The sequence below is a fragment of the Boleophthalmus pectinirostris genome, unplaced genomic scaffold, assembly GCF_026225935.1.
Source record: "Boleophthalmus pectinirostris isolate CB_2022bp ecotype Guang Dong unplaced genomic scaffold, ASM2622593v1 HiC_scaffold_20, whole genome shotgun sequence".
In the NCBI taxonomy this organism is placed as follows: Eukaryota; Metazoa; Chordata; class Actinopteri; order Gobiiformes; family Gobiidae; genus Boleophthalmus; species Boleophthalmus pectinirostris.
In genome coordinates, this window is record NW_026571153.1 from 9,497,610 (window position 1) to 9,519,912 (window position 22,303).

The 22,303-nt window shown below is 38.7% G+C and overlaps 1 protein-coding gene across 1 annotated transcript in view; it reads left to right on the forward strand.

Moving 5' to 3' along the window:
- The window catches only part of ank2b (ankyrin 2b, neuronal), a 127,837-nt gene that overhangs the window by 50,726 nt on the left and 54,808 nt on the right, over nucleotides 1-22,303 (forward strand). The window contains exons 3-15 of the mRNA XM_055156129.1: nucleotides 2,408-2,506; nucleotides 5,154-5,252; nucleotides 5,345-5,443; nucleotides 8,224-8,409; nucleotides 12,698-12,721; nucleotides 15,110-15,118; nucleotides 15,655-15,753; nucleotides 19,645-19,743; nucleotides 20,123-20,221; nucleotides 20,891-21,088; nucleotides 21,544-21,642; nucleotides 21,932-22,030; nucleotides 22,135-22,233. Coding sequence (XP_055012104.1) covers nucleotides 2,408-2,506; nucleotides 5,154-5,252; nucleotides 5,345-5,443; nucleotides 8,224-8,409; nucleotides 12,698-12,721; nucleotides 15,110-15,118; nucleotides 15,655-15,753; nucleotides 19,645-19,743; nucleotides 20,123-20,221; nucleotides 20,891-21,088; nucleotides 21,544-21,642; nucleotides 21,932-22,030; nucleotides 22,135-22,233 — 1,308 coding nt within the window. The remainder of the gene's footprint in view (nucleotides 1-2,407; nucleotides 2,507-5,153; nucleotides 5,253-5,344; nucleotides 5,444-8,223; nucleotides 8,410-12,697; nucleotides 12,722-15,109; nucleotides 15,119-15,654; nucleotides 15,754-19,644; nucleotides 19,744-20,122; nucleotides 20,222-20,890; nucleotides 21,089-21,543; nucleotides 21,643-21,931; nucleotides 22,031-22,134; nucleotides 22,234-22,303) is intronic.

Consider the following 22,303-nt stretch of genomic DNA (forward strand, 5'->3'; position numbering starts at 1 on the left):
GGCTTTGCGTCAGCGTTTATCCAAGGGGGGGATCCCATGATGCTTTGCGCTGTGACGTCACAATCTGTTTTTAGCAGCTCTGAAAAGTGCTATAAAATATTAATCCACATATCAACACCGAGCTGTACTCTTAAGTCCTTATGTCTTATGCAAATTTCCTTCCCTTCGATGTACGTTTCCTCAATGTGACACTTTCCTCATTTAAAAAGAAATGTAATTTACGTAGAGGCACAGTGAAAATTGCTTTGGGAGGACGTGTCTTGAGATAAATTAATGCTGGTTAAGGCTGGTGAAGCTCATGACTCCATCTAGTGGCAGAAACGTGGCATTGAAAACTTGCAAGATAATTGTGGTATTGTTTGTTAATGAGTATTACACTATATTAATTGATGAGCTTATGAGTACTGTTATGTTTGGGCACCTCTTGTTTTGATCTGGTGGGACCGGCTGTTCTGTTTACACTTTTCCGTTGGGTTAGGTTTGTTGTTTTTTTTTTCCTCCTTAGTTACGGGTGCTGGCGCCGGCTTCTACAGCCCTGTATGGGGTTGGCCCGGTGTCACACCTTTTTGTTCTGTTTGGCCGGCTCATCAGGTCCACCTTTCTGTTGTTACTTTTTCTTAGTTCTTAGTTCTTTTGAGACATGGGTTAAGGGTAAAAAAACAAAAACACCTCTAATCCTTAACTTGGTTTCTGTGTCCTTCTTAAATATGTTGGGACTCATTTTTTTGGGTCGTAACATATTAATGGGGGCTCGTCAAAACAGGTAAAACCCTTTTAACTGAGTCATTTTTTGTGCTCTTTTGTGTGTTTTAGCTGTGGTATCTTTAGGTTGTGCCACTTTGTGTTTCGTGACATAATTGAGCAATTTGTTATGACTTTAGTTTTGTTGGTTTTGATTTGTTTTGTGCAGGGGGAGTAGCTTTTTTGGGGTAGGCAGCTATTTTGTGTGTGGGTAGGTTATTTGTGCTTTGCTTTTGTCTGATTGTTGGCTGCAGGATTTTAGGTAGGTATGGAGTTCCACCTAGATGAATTTCCCAAGGCGCCCACATTGGAAGCCTTTCGTAGTTGCACAAAGTATCAGTTGCTCCTAATAAAAATCCTAAATATTAATATTGAATTGTACTGACAAGGTGTCAAAAAGAATCAATTATCATGCAAAAAAATACATAACTTAAGGTTTCTCAAAGAATTAAATTAATGTTCTCTCATATTACGCTATTTTCTGATCTATTTTATAATGTCATTGCTCATCAAAAACAAACCTGGAGTTGTGTTTTATTTCATTCACACATGTTTGACACACAAATCCTGCATATTTAGGCTGAGTTCTTCTCTCAAACAGAAATCACTTGTGATGTGATGTCAAACAAGAAGTGCTCCATTGTGTTTTTAAATGTAATGAAATGGTGTTGAATTTAAGATAAGTTTTCTGTATCTGTACATATATCTTTGTGTATTGTAATGTACTCTATAAGGCATGTTGCTCAAACAAATAAAAATGAAATGAAATGAAACTCCATACTCCTTCACTAGAAGCATTTAACTTCAAAGCCCCAAATGAATAAAACAACTTGCCCTCCTCAATCTGATCAATCACATCGATCCACTACTTTAAGGCGTCAGTCTACAGATACTTACACACATCCTGCTCCTATTTTTGGGAACAATACATTTGTGTTCTGTGTACTTTCTGTTGTACATAGAGTTGCTTTTTTCTTCAATAATTTGCAAATATAGGTTTATCTTAAGATCCTATATTGTGTAGTGTGAGTGTTGTCTTGTGTTTTGTTTTATTTTGATTTGCTCTTTCTTTTCTGTAAATGCTATTTTTTGTTAATGTATTTAGGACCCCCTCGCAAACGACATATTACATCTCAAGGAGCTTCCCCTATGAATAAATAAATCAATAAATAAATACATTTAGATAATTTCAGTGCTGGAATTGCCAATCTGTACTGAACTAAAGGTAAAAAGTAGCTGTTAACTTAAAAACTATCAGAGCATTTTGAGCTTTGGAGACGTAGACAGACTAATAACAAAGAGTTACTCAAACATGTGTGAACAAAACACAACTCCAGGTCTGTTTTTGAGGAGGTAACAACATTATAACATAATCAGTTCTCTGACGTAGGACCATTAATCAGTATAAAAGCATGAGATTGGCTGTGATTTGATGACAGAAAGTTTAATATCCGAGAGATACTTGAAGAGATGAGAGAAGAGACACTGTTTATAAGCTTTTGTGTCTCGGCTTTATCAGAACAACATGGGTGCCGATCTCACTTGTTGCTTTGATCCCTCGGCCGTCCTCCACATAACAGAGATAAGCCTAACAGACAGTTTAGTGTGATACAGAACACATTTACTCCTCTGCTCTTTGTAGTGACTCTGACCCTGTGTTTTTCAGAATGGACTCAACGCTCTGCACTTGGCCGCCAAAGAGGGCCACATGGATCTGGTCCAGGAGCTGCTGGAGAGGGGAGCCAGCGTCGACGCAGCCACTAAGGTACTGCACTTAAAAGTTTAAAGGTTTCTCCATAGAGATGTTACTGCTTTGTCTGGAATGTTTCACAGTGCCACAGTAAGCATTTCTATCTTTATAGAGACCAATCCAGACCAAGTTACAGGTCAGATCTGTGGAGAGGCGACCCCGTTTAGAGTCAGAATGCCTGTTTTTCTAGATATTCTGAGCTATAAACCACCTGTAATTGAATAAATGTAAGGCAGAACTGTTTAACGTCACACTGTGGAACAATATTGATCTAAATCTGCATATTTATAGAAACAGAATCATTGACTTACTGTTAAAAACTGCAGAAATTATCCCTGCCTCTTCATAGTAGCATGCAGTAGATTTTCATTTACCTGCTACTTGGAATGTCCATGATTTGTAGACTAATTGATCATTAAAAATTTCGTCAATTAGATTCATGTTTAATCAACAAACTGAAGGTAGGTCCGACAGCACAAACACTGGAGTTGTGGCCTCACAGTCCCATGCTTCGGCTTTGGCACCTCCTTGGAGATCACTATATGAGTGTGTTTACATGCACATCAGTATCCCGGTTATGATCAGGTTTTTGAGTATCCCGGTTTCGTGGCGCATGTAAACGCAGTATCCCGGTTACTGCAACATAAAGCTGAGTACGCAATTCATCTAAAAACAAACACTTTTCAGTCTTTTTATCACAACAGTAGCCAAAATAAATAAAGTGAGTGAAATGACTCTTAAATAAAGAGCTGTCCTAAGAGCTAAGAGCAGAGCTTTTAGTTTATGCAAATGAGCCATGTGGTTTTTAGTTTATTTTCTGTAAAACGTAAATAAATGTGTCAAAGCTGCATTAAACACATTATAATGTTAAACAGGCTGATGTGGCTCTGTAGTGGTTATGATTTATATGATTTAAAGATGAGTTTATGTAGATTAGAAATAATTATGATCATTTTAATATAAAAACGTTAATGATTAATCGAAAACCGATCCTTAATTCTCCTGACGATCATTAAGAAAATTTTATCGAATGCCCATCCCTACCTGCTACCTGTTTTGTATCATTGATAAATAACTATGCAGTATTTTTGGACTTTATGTGTATGACCTGGAGACAAAATTATATATTGCAACGTAAACAAACTGTTGCTTATACTGTATGTAATATCTGTATGTATGTATGTATGTAGCCTCATTATCTGTACAAGTTAACTTATGGATTGACCTTTTACCAATTGAATATTTATATATAGTCAATAAAAAGTGATCAAATAGTTGTAAAAGCTCTTTAAGTGCATTTGAAGTAGTAGTACAGCGTGGCCTATTTACCATCTGTGATCATTCATTGAGATATACGCTGGTGCTGAAGTGTATTTGATTGGCGTGTGGAACAGGAGCTGAGGTCAGAGTAGTGCTGGGAGGGAAAGTGATACACGGCGTAGTACTGTGAAAGCTACCGCCATAGTATGCCTAGAAGTACTTTTACAGCCCTCTGGCTCCAGTCCAGAATACTGCACGTACTGTGACCTGTGATCTACTTGGATTAGTGGAAATGACAAGTGTACAAGCAGTGTTCATTTCGTTAATTAAGATATTTAGGCATCGTGTTTTTCAGTGTTCAATTTTTGCCAACTAAAACTATAAAAAATAAATATAATAAAATAAAAAGCAATCATAGTGAGGTAAATGATGTCTGTGATTCATTGAATAAAACTACTGATACTAATTAGGATTGTATTTTTGAGAACTCAGGTTAGACTAAAAACTAAAAGGGATCATTTGACTAAATATTGTCTTGGGGCCTGTTTACACGAGAACGCTTGCGGGTAAAAACAACAAAAATATTTTATTGGAAGTGCCTTTCGTTTAGATGGTGACGGTGTTTTTGGGGCTTAAAAACTCAAAAATCTGCAAAAGTTGAATACACTTCGCCGTAGTGTTTCGGTCTACACTGCCCAAGACGCAAAACTCTGGTCAGATCTGCTCACGTTGCGTACACATTTACATCACATACATCACCACCTGGCGTCACCACTGAGCCACCTGGCATGCATACCCAATCGAATTCCACACACTTTTGCGTCACCGTATGCACGCAGATTTCCTCCCGAAAACGCTCGTCTAAACGCGGAATAAAAAGTGAAGACGCGACAACACTTTTGCATCTTCTGTTCAGAACTTTCATCATATAAACGTAGCCTTAAAGGTGCATTGTGTAACTTTTCTTCAATTTAGATGTTATTGCTTTGTCTGGAATGTTTCACAGTGTGGTATTAAACCTTTCTATCTTAACAGAGACCAAACCAGACCAAGTGACAGGTCAGATCTTTGGAGAGGCGACGCAGCTTACAGTCAGAATGTCTATTTTTGTAGATGTTTTTGAGCTATAAAACCACCTGAAATCAAATAAATGTCAGGTAGAGCTGTTTAATGTCATATTGTGGAACATTTCAGGCAGAGCAATGATGTATCCATAGAAACAAATGGATGACAGACCGTCCAACCAGAAAGTTATAGTACACGTTTAAGCAAATAATTATTACAATCAAAAGACAAAAACTTTAATTCCTGGCAAAATTATAATTGTGTAAAGTTTATTTAATTTTTTTTTTATTTTTACATTAAATAATAATAGTTTTGGTTGTTGTGTGTTTGAATGCAGAAAGGAAACACAGCTCTCCACATAGCGTCTCTGGCCGGTCAGGGGGAAGTCGTGAAGATCCTGGTCAAACGGGGGGCGGACATCAACTCACAGTCACAGGTACAATAAAAATACATGACATTAAGTTCAGTATTTAATAAATAAAGATTGAAATAAGTAGTTTAACAGTTTATATATGTGTGTTTTTACAGAATGGGTTCACTCCGCTGTACATGGCCGCGCAGGAGAACCATCTGGACGTGGTGCGGTACCTGCTGGAGAACGGAGGCAACCAGAGCACGGCCACAGAGGTACAGCAGGGGGCGCTACACTCTGCACTTTCACACAGTCGTCCTCGCTCACTCAGCTCTTCAGAAAGCAAGAGTACTGTAAGGTGGAAGATGGAAAAGCCCACGCAGAAACTTTGTGAATACTTGTTTTTATTCCCCGTGTAAAGTTTTGAAAGGTTATACTTAGCAGGACGTTTACCACCCACCATGTTGTTTCTGAGGCTGATCTTTGGAAGTTCCCGTGCATCATAATGACTCAGAAAATTATCATCTGAATCTTTGGTTTGTTTATTAGAAAACAGAGCAGAAACTGTTATGTTTAAAACTAGGGTTGTGCAAATATTGTATCGTTTAATGTGATGATACAGTATCGATATCTTGAGTATTTTTTGGTATATTTTACTAAATCATTTTGTTACATTGCTACAGTTTTGTTGCTTGTTCAGAGAAAGGAAACTTGTTTATGCGACACATTTGACATTTTCACTGTTTTGATGATTAAAATGTTTGTGTTTCATATTCACTTGGCGCAAGAAGTGGTTTAACAAAGACTTTTAGTATCACAGACATGATTTAGACTTTATTTTTTAATTGAACCATATCGAATTGAATTGAAATATATTGTATTGGAGCGTGTGGGGAAGCTGGCCAAAGTCATCAAAGTAGGAGGCAGATGCAACAAAAAAAGTGTCCTTAACCAAATAACATTTATTTTAAAACAGACTTGTTTAGTTAACACCAACGAAAGTACAAATATACAAAAAATAAGTAACTCGTAATCGAAAAATCCCAAACAACCTGCACAGAAGTCTCTCCCGTAACTGATGACACCTGCTTGGCTTTATACTTCGCCCAGCAGGAAGTACCTCCCCCAGGTGAGTATTGGTTCCAGGTCACGTTCCAAAAGCAAAGATGTCTCCTTTCAAAATCAAAATGTTTAATATATACCATAAAGGTGAATTTAAAATGAGACAAACGCCCACTTAGTCACAGAGCGTATTGAATCGTATCGAGATATGTATCGTATCATATTCAAAAGTCATGCTTTTATATGTTTTACAATAAAGAGAAACTACTTACTATGAAAATACATTACATTAAGGTAAGATTAAGATACATTTTTATTTGTCCCACAATTTAAAATAATAACAGTGCTGTGGTACAAAGTTCACGACCAGCAGGAGAATAAGAGCAATCAAAATCAAAATAAACTATTAAAGGACAGACAAAAGACATACAATCTAACTCAGGGGTGTCCAAACTTTTTTCATCAAGGGCCACATATCTAAACACAGATGAAGCAGAAGGCTGATCGAGGGTCGTAGACTGGTGCTCAGTACAGTGAATAATTGAAATATGTGCACGTTTAACACAGGTTAGAATGAGCCATCAGACTTTATTTATGCTAAGATCCTTAAAACCACACACTAAATATTCACCTGGAAGCCTGAGGACCAAGAAAAATTTGTCTGAGGGCCGCATTTAGCACCATGGGCCATAGTTTGGACATGATTAATCTAACTCAACGCTGCCAGCAAGAGTAAAGCTGCAAGGCTCCAAAGTACAGTGCAGTAAGTGGCTCTAACTGTGGATGTGCAGCATGTGGACAAGAATAAAAAGCATTTAAAGTAACTACAGTTTATTATGCAGTTACGTAAAAAGTGATGTACTCATTTTTTTCTTTCAACAGTACATTTAAAAAGCAGCTCTTAGAGTCAAAATGAGACCGCTGTGATTTATCTTCCACTTTTAGTATGAGAGTTGTTTCTAGCATTACTGTGTTGGCAAAGTTCCACTCCAGCCTCTCAAAGTTGTGAAACATGCTTGCAAACTCATCACAGTGAATAATTAGGAGACTAGAAATGTGTTGGAAAATAAGGAATAATTTTGGACTTTGGCTGTTTTAAAATTAACTAGTTCTGTTTTTCACATTTTTAAGACACAGATACAGCACTTTTGAGTATGGTTACCAGATTTTCAAAATAAAAAACTGGAACACACCCAGTTTTAGATGGTTGGTATAAATTAAATTGTGAAAAAAGCGTGTAGTTTTGTCCATTCTCGACTCACGTGTGGCTCAGTGTTTAATCTGAGACTGAATACAGAAATGCAGTCTGCTGGAGTTTGGCTCAGCTAATGCAATTTATGCTCCTCTGGTTTAGACCTGGTTCAGAACTAAAATAGACCTGGTTTAGTCCTGGTTTAGCCCTAGTTTAGATTTGGTTTAGATGTGAAATAGACCTGATATAGTCCTCATTTAGTCCTAGTTTAGACCTGGTTTAGAGCTGGTTTAGACCTGAAATAGATCCGGTTCAGTCCTGGCTTAGCCCTAGTTTAGACCTGGTTTAGACCTGATATAGTCCTGGTTTATGTCTGTTTTAGTCCTAGTTTAGACCTGGTTCAGACCTAAAATAGTCCTGGTGTAATCTTGGTTTAGCCCTAGTTTAGACATGGTTTAGACCTGAAATTGTCCTGATTTAGGTCTGATATAGCCCAAGTTTAGTCTTGGTTTAGACTTGATTTAGACTTGAAATAGTCCCGGTTTAGCCCTACTTTAGACCTGGTTTTGACCTGGTTTAGACACAGGGCTCAAAACTGGGACTGTCCCGGGTAAATAGGAACATATGGTCACTCTATCTTTGACTTGAGATTTAAGTAAAACTATATTGTGGTATTTCCAGGACAAAAATGCATTGGTAACAAGATTCTTTAACCTGTCTTAAATTTTCCACTTAATCTGACTCTCATTTTCTCATCTTCTTTAAAATGCCTCTCTAATCCGTCTCCTCTGGCCTCTGTAGGACGGCTTCACCCCGCTGGCCATCGCCTTACAGCAGGGCCATAACCAGGTGGTGTCCATTTTACTGGAGAACGACACGAAGGGGAAAGTGCGCCTGCCCGCCCTGCACATCGCCGCGCGCAAAGACGACACCAAATCCGCCGCCCTACTCCTGCAGAACGACCACAACGCTGACGTACAGTCCAAGGTACGGCAAGTGTGAAGTGGGCCAAACCTGTGCCGCTGTAAATGTCTGTGATCATAACGTGTTCATGAGCTAAATGTGTGCTGAAATATATGAAGTATGGAAATGTATCTAACAGAAACGTCCATGGGTATAGATGACCAACAAGTTTCACTGTTTACAGCAACATCATCCCTGTCTGGAATTGTTACCGGGGTAGCCCATAATCCAAGCATTTAAAGGTGTACTGTGTAACTTTTCAGGTGGAGGGTATGTCACATGCTTGTCTCCATGGAGATGTTATTGCTTTGCCTAGAACAGGGTATTTTTTCCACGGGGCCACATGAGAAACAGAAATTCAGCATAATATTAATTGTATTTCTTTATAAAAAGCAGTACATAACATTGTTTTGACAAGTAAGGATATAACAATAACTGAAATATTGCGATATTGTATCATCAAACATCTCTCAATAATACCGTGGACCATCACCATATATCAAATCACAAGCCTCTTCACTTAAATTCATTGTTATGTTGCAGCAATAGCTAAAAAAGACAGACAGCTGCATAGACCATGATCCTTTGCTCCGTTTCAGTGCAGACCACATGAAGAAAACAGTGTTAAAAGCACTTTTAAATCTTAGTTCTTTGGGTTAAGTCTTGTCTTGTATTTTAAGAGGAAAAAGTAGCCCCCACAAAATATCGCAATAAATATCATAACGTGAGATGTATCGTGAAAACATTCGGACTATGAGTCACTCTGGAGTATAAGTCGCACCAGCCAAAAAATGCGTAATGAAGAAGACAAAAACAAATTTAAGTCACACCGGACTATAAGTCGCAGGACCATCCAAATCATGAAAAAAAGTGTGACTGAGGGCCTGTTTACACGAGAACGCTTGTGGGTAAAAGTGACAAAATATTTTATCAGAAGTGCCTTTTGTTTAGACAGTGATGGCGTTTTTGGGGCTTAAAAACGTAAAAATCTGAAACCACCCTCCAGAGTGGAAAAGTTGAATACGCTCCACTGTATTGTTTCCATCTACACTGCCCAAGACGCAAAACTCTGGTCAGATCTGCTCATGTCGCGTACACGTTTATGTCACCACCTTACGAGCGTCACCACCGAGCCGCCTGGCATGCAAACCCAATCAAATTCCACACACTTTTGCGTCACCGTATGCACGCAAATGTCCTTCCTTCGTCTAAACGTGGAATAAAAAGTAAAGACGCGACACCACTTTTGCGTCTTCTGTTCAGACCGTCATCATATAAACGCAGCCTTATAGTCCAAAAAATATGGTAATGGAATATTGTGAAGCATTCCAAGTATTGCAGTTACATCTCCATGGAGAAAAAAGTGCTGCTACTCCTCCACCCAAAAATGACATTGTGCATCTTTAAACATCTAGATAAAAAAATAAAACGAACTTGGATTCTCGATATTCTGCTACTGTTTACGTGTCTCCAGACAGAGGATCCTCGTCTCACTTTGATAATGTCATGTGTCCACTCTGTCCCCCTTGTCTCCCCGTGTCTCCGTGTGCACCCGTCCTGTTTGTGCTACTAACCCTGTGTGTTTTCTCCCTCCTCCCGCTGCACCGCTGTCTAAGTGTCCACTGCATGGAGTGTGCCACTGTCTGCAGGTTGTATGGCGGTCCGGGCGTAGGCTGCATGCGACTAGCCTGGCCAGCCGGAACTACTTTCTCATTGTATTTTGTACTGAAATTCAGACTAGTACTGCTTTGTTTGAATCAGACTTGTAAACTTTGAAAATCATGTTCAAAGTAAACAACAGTCTGTTGTCAAAATCATTACAGAATATGTTCAAATCCGAAATATGAGCTCAGAGGTACGTCTGTGTTTATCCAAACGAAAATCAGAACAAACTTTATGAAATTTTGTGTATTTGTTAAAGGGGTAGAGGTCTGGAACAATTGTACAGAAAACCTAAAATTGTGCGTCCACTCTCTTCCATTTTATGAAGAAGTTTAAATGTTTAACTCTGGGCTGAAATATGAATTATGATATTTAAGTTTGTGCTGTAGTACTTTGTTGTACTGTTGCTGATTGTTTCCTCTTGCTGTATTTATGAATTTGAACTGGTGTGTCAAGACGCTATGACAAAGGAATAAAGTGTTGGCATAATAAGCTCAAGCTTCAGCCTACACCTTTTGAATATGCCTGTGACCAAAATAAATTAATCTAAAATAAATTAAAAAGTGAACTAAGGAAGTGTCACCCATACAGTTCGGTTCTAGGGATGTAACTATATCCAAACCTCTCGGTACGATATTTTCACAATATGCACCTCACGGTACGATATGTATTACGATATTTTGTGAAGGCTAAACTCAAATTCACAGAGGGCCAATATTAAAAACTGGGACTAAGTCGTGGGCAAAACTAAATATTTATTTAAAAATTTCAGCAACATCAGCATGTTTTCTCTTCTTTTGAGATATGTAATGTTAAACCTTTTCTTATTAAAATAAATGTTTAATAATAATTTAGCTTAAACATGAATCGAGAATAAGCATTATATAAAATAATAACAACATTTTAGATAAATAATGTCTCTATAGCGTATCTGTAGCCGGCGGGCCAGCTTTAATACATATTCGATATGATCTCGCGGGCCAAATATAATTATGTTGTAGGCCATATTTGGCCCCCGGGCTGGCAACCTTTCAATGTAAAATCAATTGTAGCAAAAGTTGATGGAGCCAGAAGTGCCACCATGTTCTCTTCCTATTTGAAACGCGGCGGCTACTGGGTTAGCTATGTCTATTTCTATTTATATATACAGTTTATGATTTGAATGTAGTTTTCACCATTTTGTTAAAAGAAATCTGACTATCCAAATGTTACTAATGTCCTATAAGAATATACCTGAGTACTTCCAAAGCAGTACTGGTCTGTCTCTATGTGAAAATACAAAAGTGGTTTGGGTTGGCCGGACTAGCATGCTCCTGGGGCTGATAAGACAAGGGGAGGGAGATAATATCGTCTACTGTCTATGAGGGATGGAAGTATATAGTCATGTTTTGCTCTATGTACTGAGAATTTGTCGTTACATGCATTCAAGAACTGTATTGAATGCACTGGGGCTTTAAATTATGTGGCTGTTAGTACTGGTAATATTGTGTTTTGCTTATAACTTCTACAAAATGTGTTTAAATTACAAAACTACAAATGACATACTGTGCTGTACATAGATATTGCACGCAAAGATTGACCCTGGATCCTGGGTCCTGAAGTAAAATGTAAGGATAGAAATGCAAGAGGTTAATTGGCAGAAAGTGACAACATTGTAAATACACTTTGCTGTGTTTTTAAAGGTCTGATATTACAAAAAATTTACTCTTGTGAGCTTTTAGCTGTGTTATAATACTGTTACCATCTCAAAAACATACCTGGAGTTGTGTTTTGTTTCATTTACACATGTTTAGGGGTGTGCAAAAATATTGAAATATGAATATATCGTGTTATTGAATGTGATGATACAGTACAGGTATCATGGGCTGCTGTATCGATATATATCGCCAAGAGTATTTTTGGTATTTTTGTTTTTTGATACTAAATTATTATTATTTGGCTTCGTCTACATCCATCTCGACCACTTTACTGTTGTGTTGTACCACAAAAGGGACCCAGACAGGCGCTTGAGTTTGAGGTGTTGGCTTCACAGCTCTTCTCTGATTGGCCGGTGCACGGTCTACAACCTCTGGAGTTCTTGCAAACCATCTAGTGTATTTTGATTCCTGACCTAGTCGCTGGAGAGAAATGAAACTGAGCGGAGGCACTAAGTGGCACCAGCGTGGCTTAAAAACATCCAACATCCAAAATGCGAGTCTCCCACCAGAACAGATCCACATGAAGAATGGCTGATGTGTGACGTTTAAAAACACACTCCCTGTATTACTGTACTAACAAGGTGGAACAGAGTATTTATGAGAGAAGAACTCAGCCTAAATCTACAGGTTTTGAGTTAAACCTGTGTGAATGAAACAAAACACAACTCCAGGTCTGTTTTCTGATGAGGAAACATTAAAACAGATCAAAAAAAATAGCCTAATATAGGGCCTTTAAATTATGTTTAAGTAAATATTTTGTACTGTTATGTTAATTAGTAATCTCAGTTCCTGTTGTAAAGAAAAACCTTCAGAGAAATCACTCAGACTTCTATAGTGTTTGTGAGTAACCGTGAGGGATCAGAGCCACATGACTTGAGCCGGTGGGGCTGTGTGCAGTGGTGTAGTGGTGCAGCTAACTGACCTGCTGTCTCCTCCTCATCCTCCTGCTCCAGATGATGGTCAATAGGACGACTGAGGTACTCACTAACTCTGTGCTGTCCCTCCTCCTCCTCCTTCTCTCTCACTCCTCCTCCTCCTCCTCTCTCACTCCTCCTCTCTCACCCCTCCACAGCTCTGCATGACCCGGAGCGCTCACCCTCTCTCACCCTCTCTCTCTTAATGTTGCTTTGACCACAGGAAGCCGCCACTGCTCTGTCTAACTCTCCCTTCATAACACTTCTTTATTTCTTTTGACGCACTAACTTTTAATTTTTTGTGACTGGTTCAGAATTTCTTTGTCATCTGTGACCCGTGGTACATTTACAAACTTCATGCTTCTGATGAATGGATTTGATGCTTTTTCTTAACTTGTGTCTCTCTTTAGTTATGAATGTGATACTGTCTAATGTATATGTTTGTATGATATCTATGTTTTTTGCATGTCTTGCTACAAATTATTATCTCAATCAGAACCTGGGTCGCACTTTACTTTGTAGCACAGTAATAGCATGGTAAAAGGATAACCGGTAATAAAGCTATTTTGCTGCAATGTCATTTGGGTAGGGCAGTGGATGAATTAACTAGCACCTGTGGGATTTTCTCTGTGGCGTTTGCATCTTCTCCCTGTGTCTGGATGGGTTTATAAACACAATAGCATCCAGCAAATGTACGGTGACCAGATTTTCAAAATAAAAAACTGGGACATCCCTGGTTTGGTTTGGTTGGTAATAATAAAATTGTGAAACGAGTGCGTAATTATGGAAAATTGTTATGCACTTGGCACTAATGGCAAAGGAGAATTTAAATTTGTCGACTGGACAAAAGTTTATTTGGTCAAATACGTTTTGCAACTCTTCCAATGTGCTTCTTCAGTTCTCAAAATTTCTCAGAACTGAAGAAGCAGCTTGGATGAGCTGCGAAACATATTCTACCAAATAAACTTTTGTGCAGGCGACAAATTTAAATTCTCCTTTGCCATGGATTCTACCTGGACGACTGAGGGATTTTTCACACAACTTGGCACTAATGTGAGTCAGTATAGTCACATTTTCTCTTTGTTTTGGTCGTTTTTAAGCAGCTTTTCTGGATTTTACCTAAACAAATGACAATGTGTGCCTCTTTTTCCTGTTGGCAGGGATCAGATTGGTCAAAAATAGGAACACCTGGGACATTTCAAATATAAAACTGAGAAAAATCACTGGTTTTAGATGAATCTCCTGGGACAGGAGACACAGCTGTTTCCTATTTCTGTGAGTTATTATAATGTAAGTACAGCAAGTACACTTTCAGTTATTGTGTCAGGTGCTTTCACACTGACAGAAGGTGGTGCGCAGTAAGCTTTCCATTCGAACCAAAAGCTCTTAGTTTGGTTCATTTTTGTTGGTGTGAAAGCATCAGTCACACTCAGGTCTGCACTAAATCAAGCAAACCAAGACCTCAAAAAAGAGGTGGTGTTGGTCTGCTTGAATCCACACCAAATGCCAAATTCTGGTGCGGTCCTTCTGGTGAGAACGCCAACTCTGGTCCAAACCATAGATAGTAGGTCCAAACGAACTATCCCCGAGGACTTGCAGTCGAACCCGCTGTGCACAGAAGCCTTGGACTTACATCATTTGGACCAATTTTGGTTCGTTTACAGATTTGAAAGTGGACCACACTGGAGTCAATATGCTACATAACAATTTTATTGTCTGTTGCGGACCAAATAATCGAACTAGCAGTGTGAAAGCGCCCATAGTTTAGGGTGACCAGACATCCTTGTTTACCCGGGACAGTCCCAGTTTTGAGCCCTGTGTCCCCTGTCCCAGCAGATTTATCTAAAACCAATGATTTGTCCAAGTTTTATACAAGAAATGTCCCAAGTGTCCCTATTTTTGACCAGTTTGATCCAATCCAGGTCTAAACTAGGACTAAACTAAAACTAAACCAGGACTACATCAGGTCTAAACCAGGACTATCTAAAGTTTTGACTAATCTGATCCCCGTCAACGGTAAAGAGGAGCATAAATTGTGAAGAAAATGTACAGAAATTCTATTGATACCAGTCATCCCAACCCCGTTGTGTCCCAGTTTTGTATTTTGAGTTTAGTCCTATTTCCATGCTATTATTGTGGTTTAAAGTGAAGTACTGCCAAAACTTTCTAGAAACATCCTATCAAATTCCTATGAGTACTTTTCCTTTGGTTAATATTTCCAAATGTAACTTGAATGCAGCCCTACTGATCCCGTAATACGATAGCATGCTAGGCTAATTTGCTAATTCTGATCTGTATTATAAGCCTAGAGTGCACGCTACGTCCCTGCTAACGTTAATTTGCCACATTCTTGAGCTTTGTTGGACTGTTCTGAAAGCCATCACGTTAGTCACTGTATCCTCACACTGTTGTACACACCTCTCTCACATTGAATCGGACCATCTCTCACAGAACGGAAAGGTAAGGCCAGACTTTGAACAGCTAATCCTAAATCTGCTCTTCCTCCTCCGCAATCTCTAACTTCTTCTTCATCGTTGCTCATTCCTAACTCTTCCTCTCGATATATAAAAATCTTCTCTGACGTACAGTCTCACATAGTGCACTTAGATGTTCCCACAAACTACGATGTGATTCGAGTGTTTGGTGGTTAGGGCTAGCTGGTATTGTCCATCTGTCATATCTGTGTGTACTGTACGTCTTTTTTTATTTTCATTTAATTTTATTCTTTACGTTATTCTTCTGTTTACAGTTTTGTGAAACCAACTATCTTGTGCCTCTTTTGTGATTGGTCACCGCATGAAAAGGTTTTGGGGCGTGGTTGGGTGATGCGTACAACCACCGTTATATATTATTATTTTTTCACGTGTTTGTTTTTTCTTTCAGTTTTGGTGTACCTGTGATGCATTATGGCTGCATGCTAGGGACAATTTATCGTTTAAGGATTGGTTAACGTGTGCTGAATGATATATGTTGTATTCTTGTTTTGTTATTCGTAGAGTGGATTCACCCCCCTGCACATCGCGGCTCACTATGGAAATGTAAACGTGGCCACACTTTTGCTGAACAGAGGAGCAGCGGTGGACTTCACAGCACGGGTGAGATTAGAATAGACAACATGTTTTAGTCTGGTACTTAAAGATCAGGACTAGGGACCAGGAAAATGTGTAATATTGGGGATCAATTTCATGATATCCAGTCAACTTAGGCTGCATTCAGACTGCAGCCTGAAGTGACCCAAATCCTATTTTTTTGCCCCTATGTTCCTGTATCTGATCTTTTAATGACAGTCTTAACGATACAGATCAGATTTTTTCAAATGCGACCCAGACCACTTGGATATGTGCACCTAAAACCGATACATATCCGATCTTTTGACATGTCTGAACGGCCAGGTCACATTCATCCCACCTACACTTCAGGCTTGGAGTCTAGTCAATGGAGGGAAAGCAAGTTAGATATTTGGGGGGGATCGCTGCCAGATTGGAGGGGTCTTATCAGAACCAGGTGGCTTTTGAAATGATTGCCAAAGAAATAGTCGGGCGCGGCTACAGGCGGTCCTGGCTCCAATGTCAACAAAAAATAAAGAGCCTGCGAGTCAAATAGTACAAGGAGGCTAAAGACTCAAACAAACGAATCGACCGTGGACATATAACCTGTCCATTTTACAAAGAACTGGACTGTATTTTGAGAGACAAGCTCAGCGTTTAGGCGACTTCTGTAAACTCTGAGCATGCTCACTGCGTGTGATGTTGTTGTGTCCTCCAATGTGTATGCTGGACACTTTGGGGGCGTTTAAAGTTCCCACTGGAGATCACATACAAGTCGCATTTAACTGGAAATGTGTACGACTTCGCAAAAAAATTGGATTTCACAAAAAAATCAGAATTGAGCATGAAGCCCTGCAGTCTGAACGTAGCCTTAGAGAAAACAGCTTCAAGCAAATTCACAAACTCAAAAGACAAGTTTAAACAAGGTGCAAACAAAGAACGTGGTGCAAATGAGGAAAAAAAAAAAAAAAAAAACGCTGCAAGATACAAAGACAAATGTAAAGTCGGGTGGAAATACAATAAAATAAACAGCATATGATGTACCGCATTGTACAGTGATATTTGTATTATTTATAAACACTGTATATCAATATAATTAAATAAAAGCCACATTACTGTAACAAACATTGAGCTGTTAAATTGAGAGCGCCCCACGCAGATTTGGAGATCTTCTGTGGTTTCGTTTGCAGGTGTTTTCTTTCGTTTTGTGCTTTGAATCGTTTCTCTATTTGCAGCACATTTGATGATGATATAGTTCTCTTTGTTTCTTACAGCTCATTTGTTTAATTTGCTCCACGTTCTTTGTTTGTACCTCGTTTAAACTTGTGTTTGAGTTTGTGAATTTGCATTGTCTCTGTACTTGAAGCTGTTTTCTCTAACTGAGACACACTGGGCCGTTGATGATGTTTAAGCTTCGTACAAAGCTGTTCAGTAGTTACTTACTGGATACATAACAGTTACAGAAAACATACAGAAAAACATAGTATCGATATCAGTATCATAACTTAAAAACCTGATATCTAATATGGAGATATAAGCACAATAGAAGTCCACCAGTTGAATCATCTGACACTGGAATACACTGAGTTACATAACATAAATTCTCAATATTTATGTTGTTTTGAGTAGTTTATAGTCATGTTTGTTAGTTTAGATAAAGATTAATTCAGTTGGAGTTGTTAGAGTGGTCACAATACAAACATTTTTTACTCATTTTACAAAGGAACTGACTTTTTTTTTTTGGATATTTGATACCGATCCAAATACCACAATAATTACCATGTGGCCGTAAATCTGTATAATCACTCAGTCCTACAGGTAGGTTCCATAGTGATGTCTTTTTTAGAATCAGTACCTACTCATATAATCTAGTTTTAATAATAAACTGGTCAAAATTTACTCCTAAAAGCTGAAAATTAAAGTCAGTCAATCACAATTCTATGTATTTAGATATATCAAAGCTGAACCTGCAGTGCTTTATGATGTTATGATGTAGCATGGAGACTAACTTTACATTGTCCAACACATCTCTGTTTCAGAAAAAAACACAAGAGGCAGGTGTGCTCAAAAATAACCTGCCCCCTGCACCCTTGTTAACACGAGAGGTGGGAGAATAAAGACCTCAAACAATTTAGTATCATCAAAAAGTCTGAATAGAGGGTATCTCGGTTGGCAGTCCCTAAATTGGGCCACGGAGAATTGGAAAAATGGTCTGATGAGGTTTGATTTCTGGAACGACACGGCAGCAGGGTCAAAATTTACATAATCACATGGCAGTATACACCCCTGCTAAAATGGCTTGTTAAGTGGGAATCATTTGGTGGACCATTGCACATTTATGACCAGTACTGTATAAGTGACAGCCAAACGAGGAAGGTGTATTTGCAAGTGTAAAATATGACACATTTCGGTGATATAATCTTTTATCTTCATCCATCCATAAAACAGCTTCAGATGTGCTATATTTAACCAGGCGCGTGGATAAAAATAACTACTCTGTCACCTCCGCCTTTGCAGTATAATTGAGCTGAGAGCTACACGCGCATATTTGGATAACACGCTATTAACAGCGGGACTTCATAATGGGTGTTTTCTTTACTGCAGGGCGTATCATTTGGATCAACAAGGTACATCAAGCAACAAGCCATTAGCTGCTCCAAGAAGTCAAAAAGGATCAGTTTTTGGGCCGATATTTGCACTTTTTAGCGAGTCGGCTATTGACCTTCAACTCGATATTTTACCAGCTACTTAAAGAATATGTCTGAAACTTTATTTGAACACTTAAGCACGAAGAGGACATTGCACAAAATGTGACTACCCAGCTCTCTTATCTAGTTGGTTGTAAAACAGGATCAGGAATGAGTTTGTTTGCCAATTTCAGGAATCGAAATACACTAGACTAGACGGTTTGCAAGAACCCCGGAAGTTGTAGACCGCACACCGGCCAAACATTGAAGAGCTGTGAAGCCATGACGTCAAACTCGAGCGCTTGTCTGTGTCCGTTTTGTGGAACAGCACAACAGTAAACAAAGGGGTTGAGATGGATGTAGACGAAGACATACATGCAGTGTTGGCAGTGATTCCCTAGGTCAAGGACAAAGAGAATGTTTGGTGAATTTTATCAAGGAGAAAGACATTGTTACTCTTTTTCCTACGGGATTTGGCACATTACATACGTCACAACCAGATTGCAGCGATTAAAGTACCCGTCTACCATCAAGCGAATGAATCTTAATGCTGCGAGGTCAGACGGTTTTTACGAAGTGAAACCAGCTGATGAATCTGGCTATGAGTTTGTAGCAAAAAGCAAAAAATATTGGCAGAGCTCATCGACCAATCAGTATCGGCATCGACCTTGAAAAAAATAACAATACATTGGTCAATCTGTAGTATGTAGTACGATTGGAGATAGTGTGCTTTGTTTTGTTTGCTTTCAAGAAGGAAGAAAGTATTGGTCAAAGCTCCCTGTGCAGACTGGACAATACATAGTCTCCTCAAGCAGAAGTGAGATTACACAGATCAAACTTTTTTCCATTATTTAACAAGCCACATATTTCTACAGTAATTGAATTCAGAATAGGGTTATCAACTTAAACTATATATTCATTTGAGCAGGTATCGATACTAAAAAAGTCACATTCACAGGACAGAAATGAACCTTTCCTGAATAGCTCTAGAATGGTCTTGAGCTGTTTCAGAACAAGTATAAGAGCACGTAGACTAGTAAACGCCCACGGACCACTATGGAACCTACCTGGACCACTGAAGGATTACACAGACATAAGTGGTAATATAAAAGAAAGTACTATGTCTAAAGAAAGAGTGTTTTTATTATCCTTGTGGTCAGAATGAGTATTGAGAATACATCAAAATGCACTGTTTCTTGAGGATGTGTGATACTGTATTTTTCTTGATCTTTGTCTTTGCTTGTCTCTTCAGAATGGCATCACTCCTCTTCATGTGGCCTCTAAGCGTGGGAACACTAACATGGTGCGCCTCCTACTGGACAGAGGCTCTCAGATCGATGCTAAAACCAGGGTGAGGACCATAAACACTATTAACACCACAAATCTCATATTAATTCACTGGTCTAAAAACGTTTATTGATTTATTAAGTAAGTGTTAGTAATTGGTGGTACTTGGTTTTCAAATCGTCTCTGTGATGTTGCCATACTCCCAGATGAAGGACCAAAGACAGATTTTCCTTATTCATTACATTGTACTTTCTTTTGAAATATACACAATTTGCAAATGTTGAACCTGGTCATTTCTATAACTGACTACACCTAAGAACTCACTGTATTACAACAGAAATCTGCATTTACCAGTATTCATTTTATCTGTCCCCATCTGTAGTAAATATTAACCTGAAATACACCACCAATACGATAACTAACTGTGGCTTGTTCTGTCATAGGACGGTCTGACTCCGCTTCACTGTGCGGCTCGCAGTGGACATGACACGGCTGTGGAACTGCTGCTGGAGAGGGGAGCCCCCCTGCTGGCCAGGACCAAGGTGGGCATAGCACACACCATTTATTCATACTACTGCATAAGAATGGAAATGATAGTAGATCTGTCATAATCAATGAAGGGAAGAATACTTTGAACATGTATTTAGTCACAGAATACTGAACACCTGCATTAAAATGTGTTTTATAATATGTTCTGTTACATGGAAGAGTAGTGCATTCTAAATAAAATAATAATAATAAATAACAATAATAAAGTTTAATTTAATAGTGTAAAAACAACATAGAATTATAAACAGCTTTATTTTTGTCTCACTGTTTGTTCTGCAGTAATTTGTATAATTAGACTCTCTCACCACACTATTTTTCTCACTAATACTGAGCAGTTTGAAGACTAAATTGTGCGAACTAAATTCTTAACTAAATTGTGTGAACTAAAAAACTAAATTCTGCAGTGTATTCCTTAGATTTAAAGAAGTAATTGTGTTCTGAATACCACCAAATGAAAGACTAACTGTATCAGAATAAAGGTGCTCAAAATGACTATTCTGAAAACATATTTTGCTGCATGTCTTCAGTTACTTCCCAATACTGGTCATAATAAATGCATTTATGGACAGAAAAAATGCATATCGCAGTCTGATCTCACCAAATGTAAAACAGTTAATTGAATCTGAATCATAAATTGTGCCTTTTTTCTCCTGTGTGTGCAGAACGGTCTGTCCCCTCTGCACATGGCGGCTCAGGGCGACCACGTGGAGTGTGTCAAACACCTGCTGCAGCACAAGGCGCCTGTTGATGATGTTACACTGGACTACCTGACCGCCCTGCACGTGGCCGCTCACTGTGGACACTACAGAGTCACCAAACTACTGCTGGACAAGAGAGCCAACCCCAACGCACGCGCCCTGGTAACATTCACAAAGTCATCATATAGGCTTTAATATCGCATGACAGGTTTTTATATTACGTTATGTTATGACTTGGTTTAGTGGGATAGTACCTGTGGTAAATATTTTGTGGTCAGTTTGTGGGGAAAAAAAGAGAAGAAAAATACAAAAATACAGGAAGTAACACTGAGTTTTGAAAGAAATAGTTATGTCAACAACACAGAAACTCCAACCAAAATGCAGGGGCCGTCAAGGCATTTTTCTGGCAGTGTAAAACTTCATTGAGCAGCATTTATTTGTATTAGTCTAATTATAAGTATTGTGTAATTTAGACATGTTTGACTCTCTTGGTTCCTTGTTAACAGTTGCAGAATTACATCTACATATGTCATATCTACTGCCCATGTATAACAAGGATGTAAAATTATTAACTTCACCGAATAGTGATCCTGAATATGTTGCCCTGTGTTTTTCAGAATGGCTTCACTCCACTGCACATCGCCTGTAAGAAGAACAGAGTGAAGGTGATGGAGCTGCTGGTCAAATATGGAGCCTCTATCCAAGCCATCACAGAGGTAAACAGAACACAGTTTACTAATCTAATCATTCAATTACTTACAAAACAGATGTGCCATGTGCAGTTTATGAAAAATAAAATTTATGCCAATTATAATATTCTGCTACTGTGCATTCTGATCCTTTATCCCACCCAAAACTCTGACACAAGTAAATATGATGATGTTTTGTATTTTCTTATTATTAGTTATTCAATGGCAGCAGATTTGGCTTGCAACGTTCAGTTTTGTAATGTAGTGTTTAATTCTCCATAGATTGACCTGTGTGCTTTGTGCTTGTTGTTCACAGTCTGGTCTCACCCCGATCCATGTGGCAGCCTTCATGGGCCACCTCAACATCGTCCTGCTGCTGCTGCAGAACGGAGCCTCCCCGGATGTCTCCAACATTGTGAGTGCAAAATTATTCAGTGTGCTATATGGAAATACATATAATTCTTGCATATAATGATTCATATGATCTGTTTGTGAATCAATGTTTCTATGTTTGCGTAGCGTGGAGAGACGGCACTACATATGGCAGCAAGAGCAGGCCAAGTCGAGGTGGTCCGATGTCTGCTGAGGAATGGAGCCATTGTGGATGCTCGGGCGCGGGTCAGTATCAGTATTAACACTGCATTAAAATATTTCTAAAAGCAAAAGTTTAAATGTGTCTTTTCTGTGT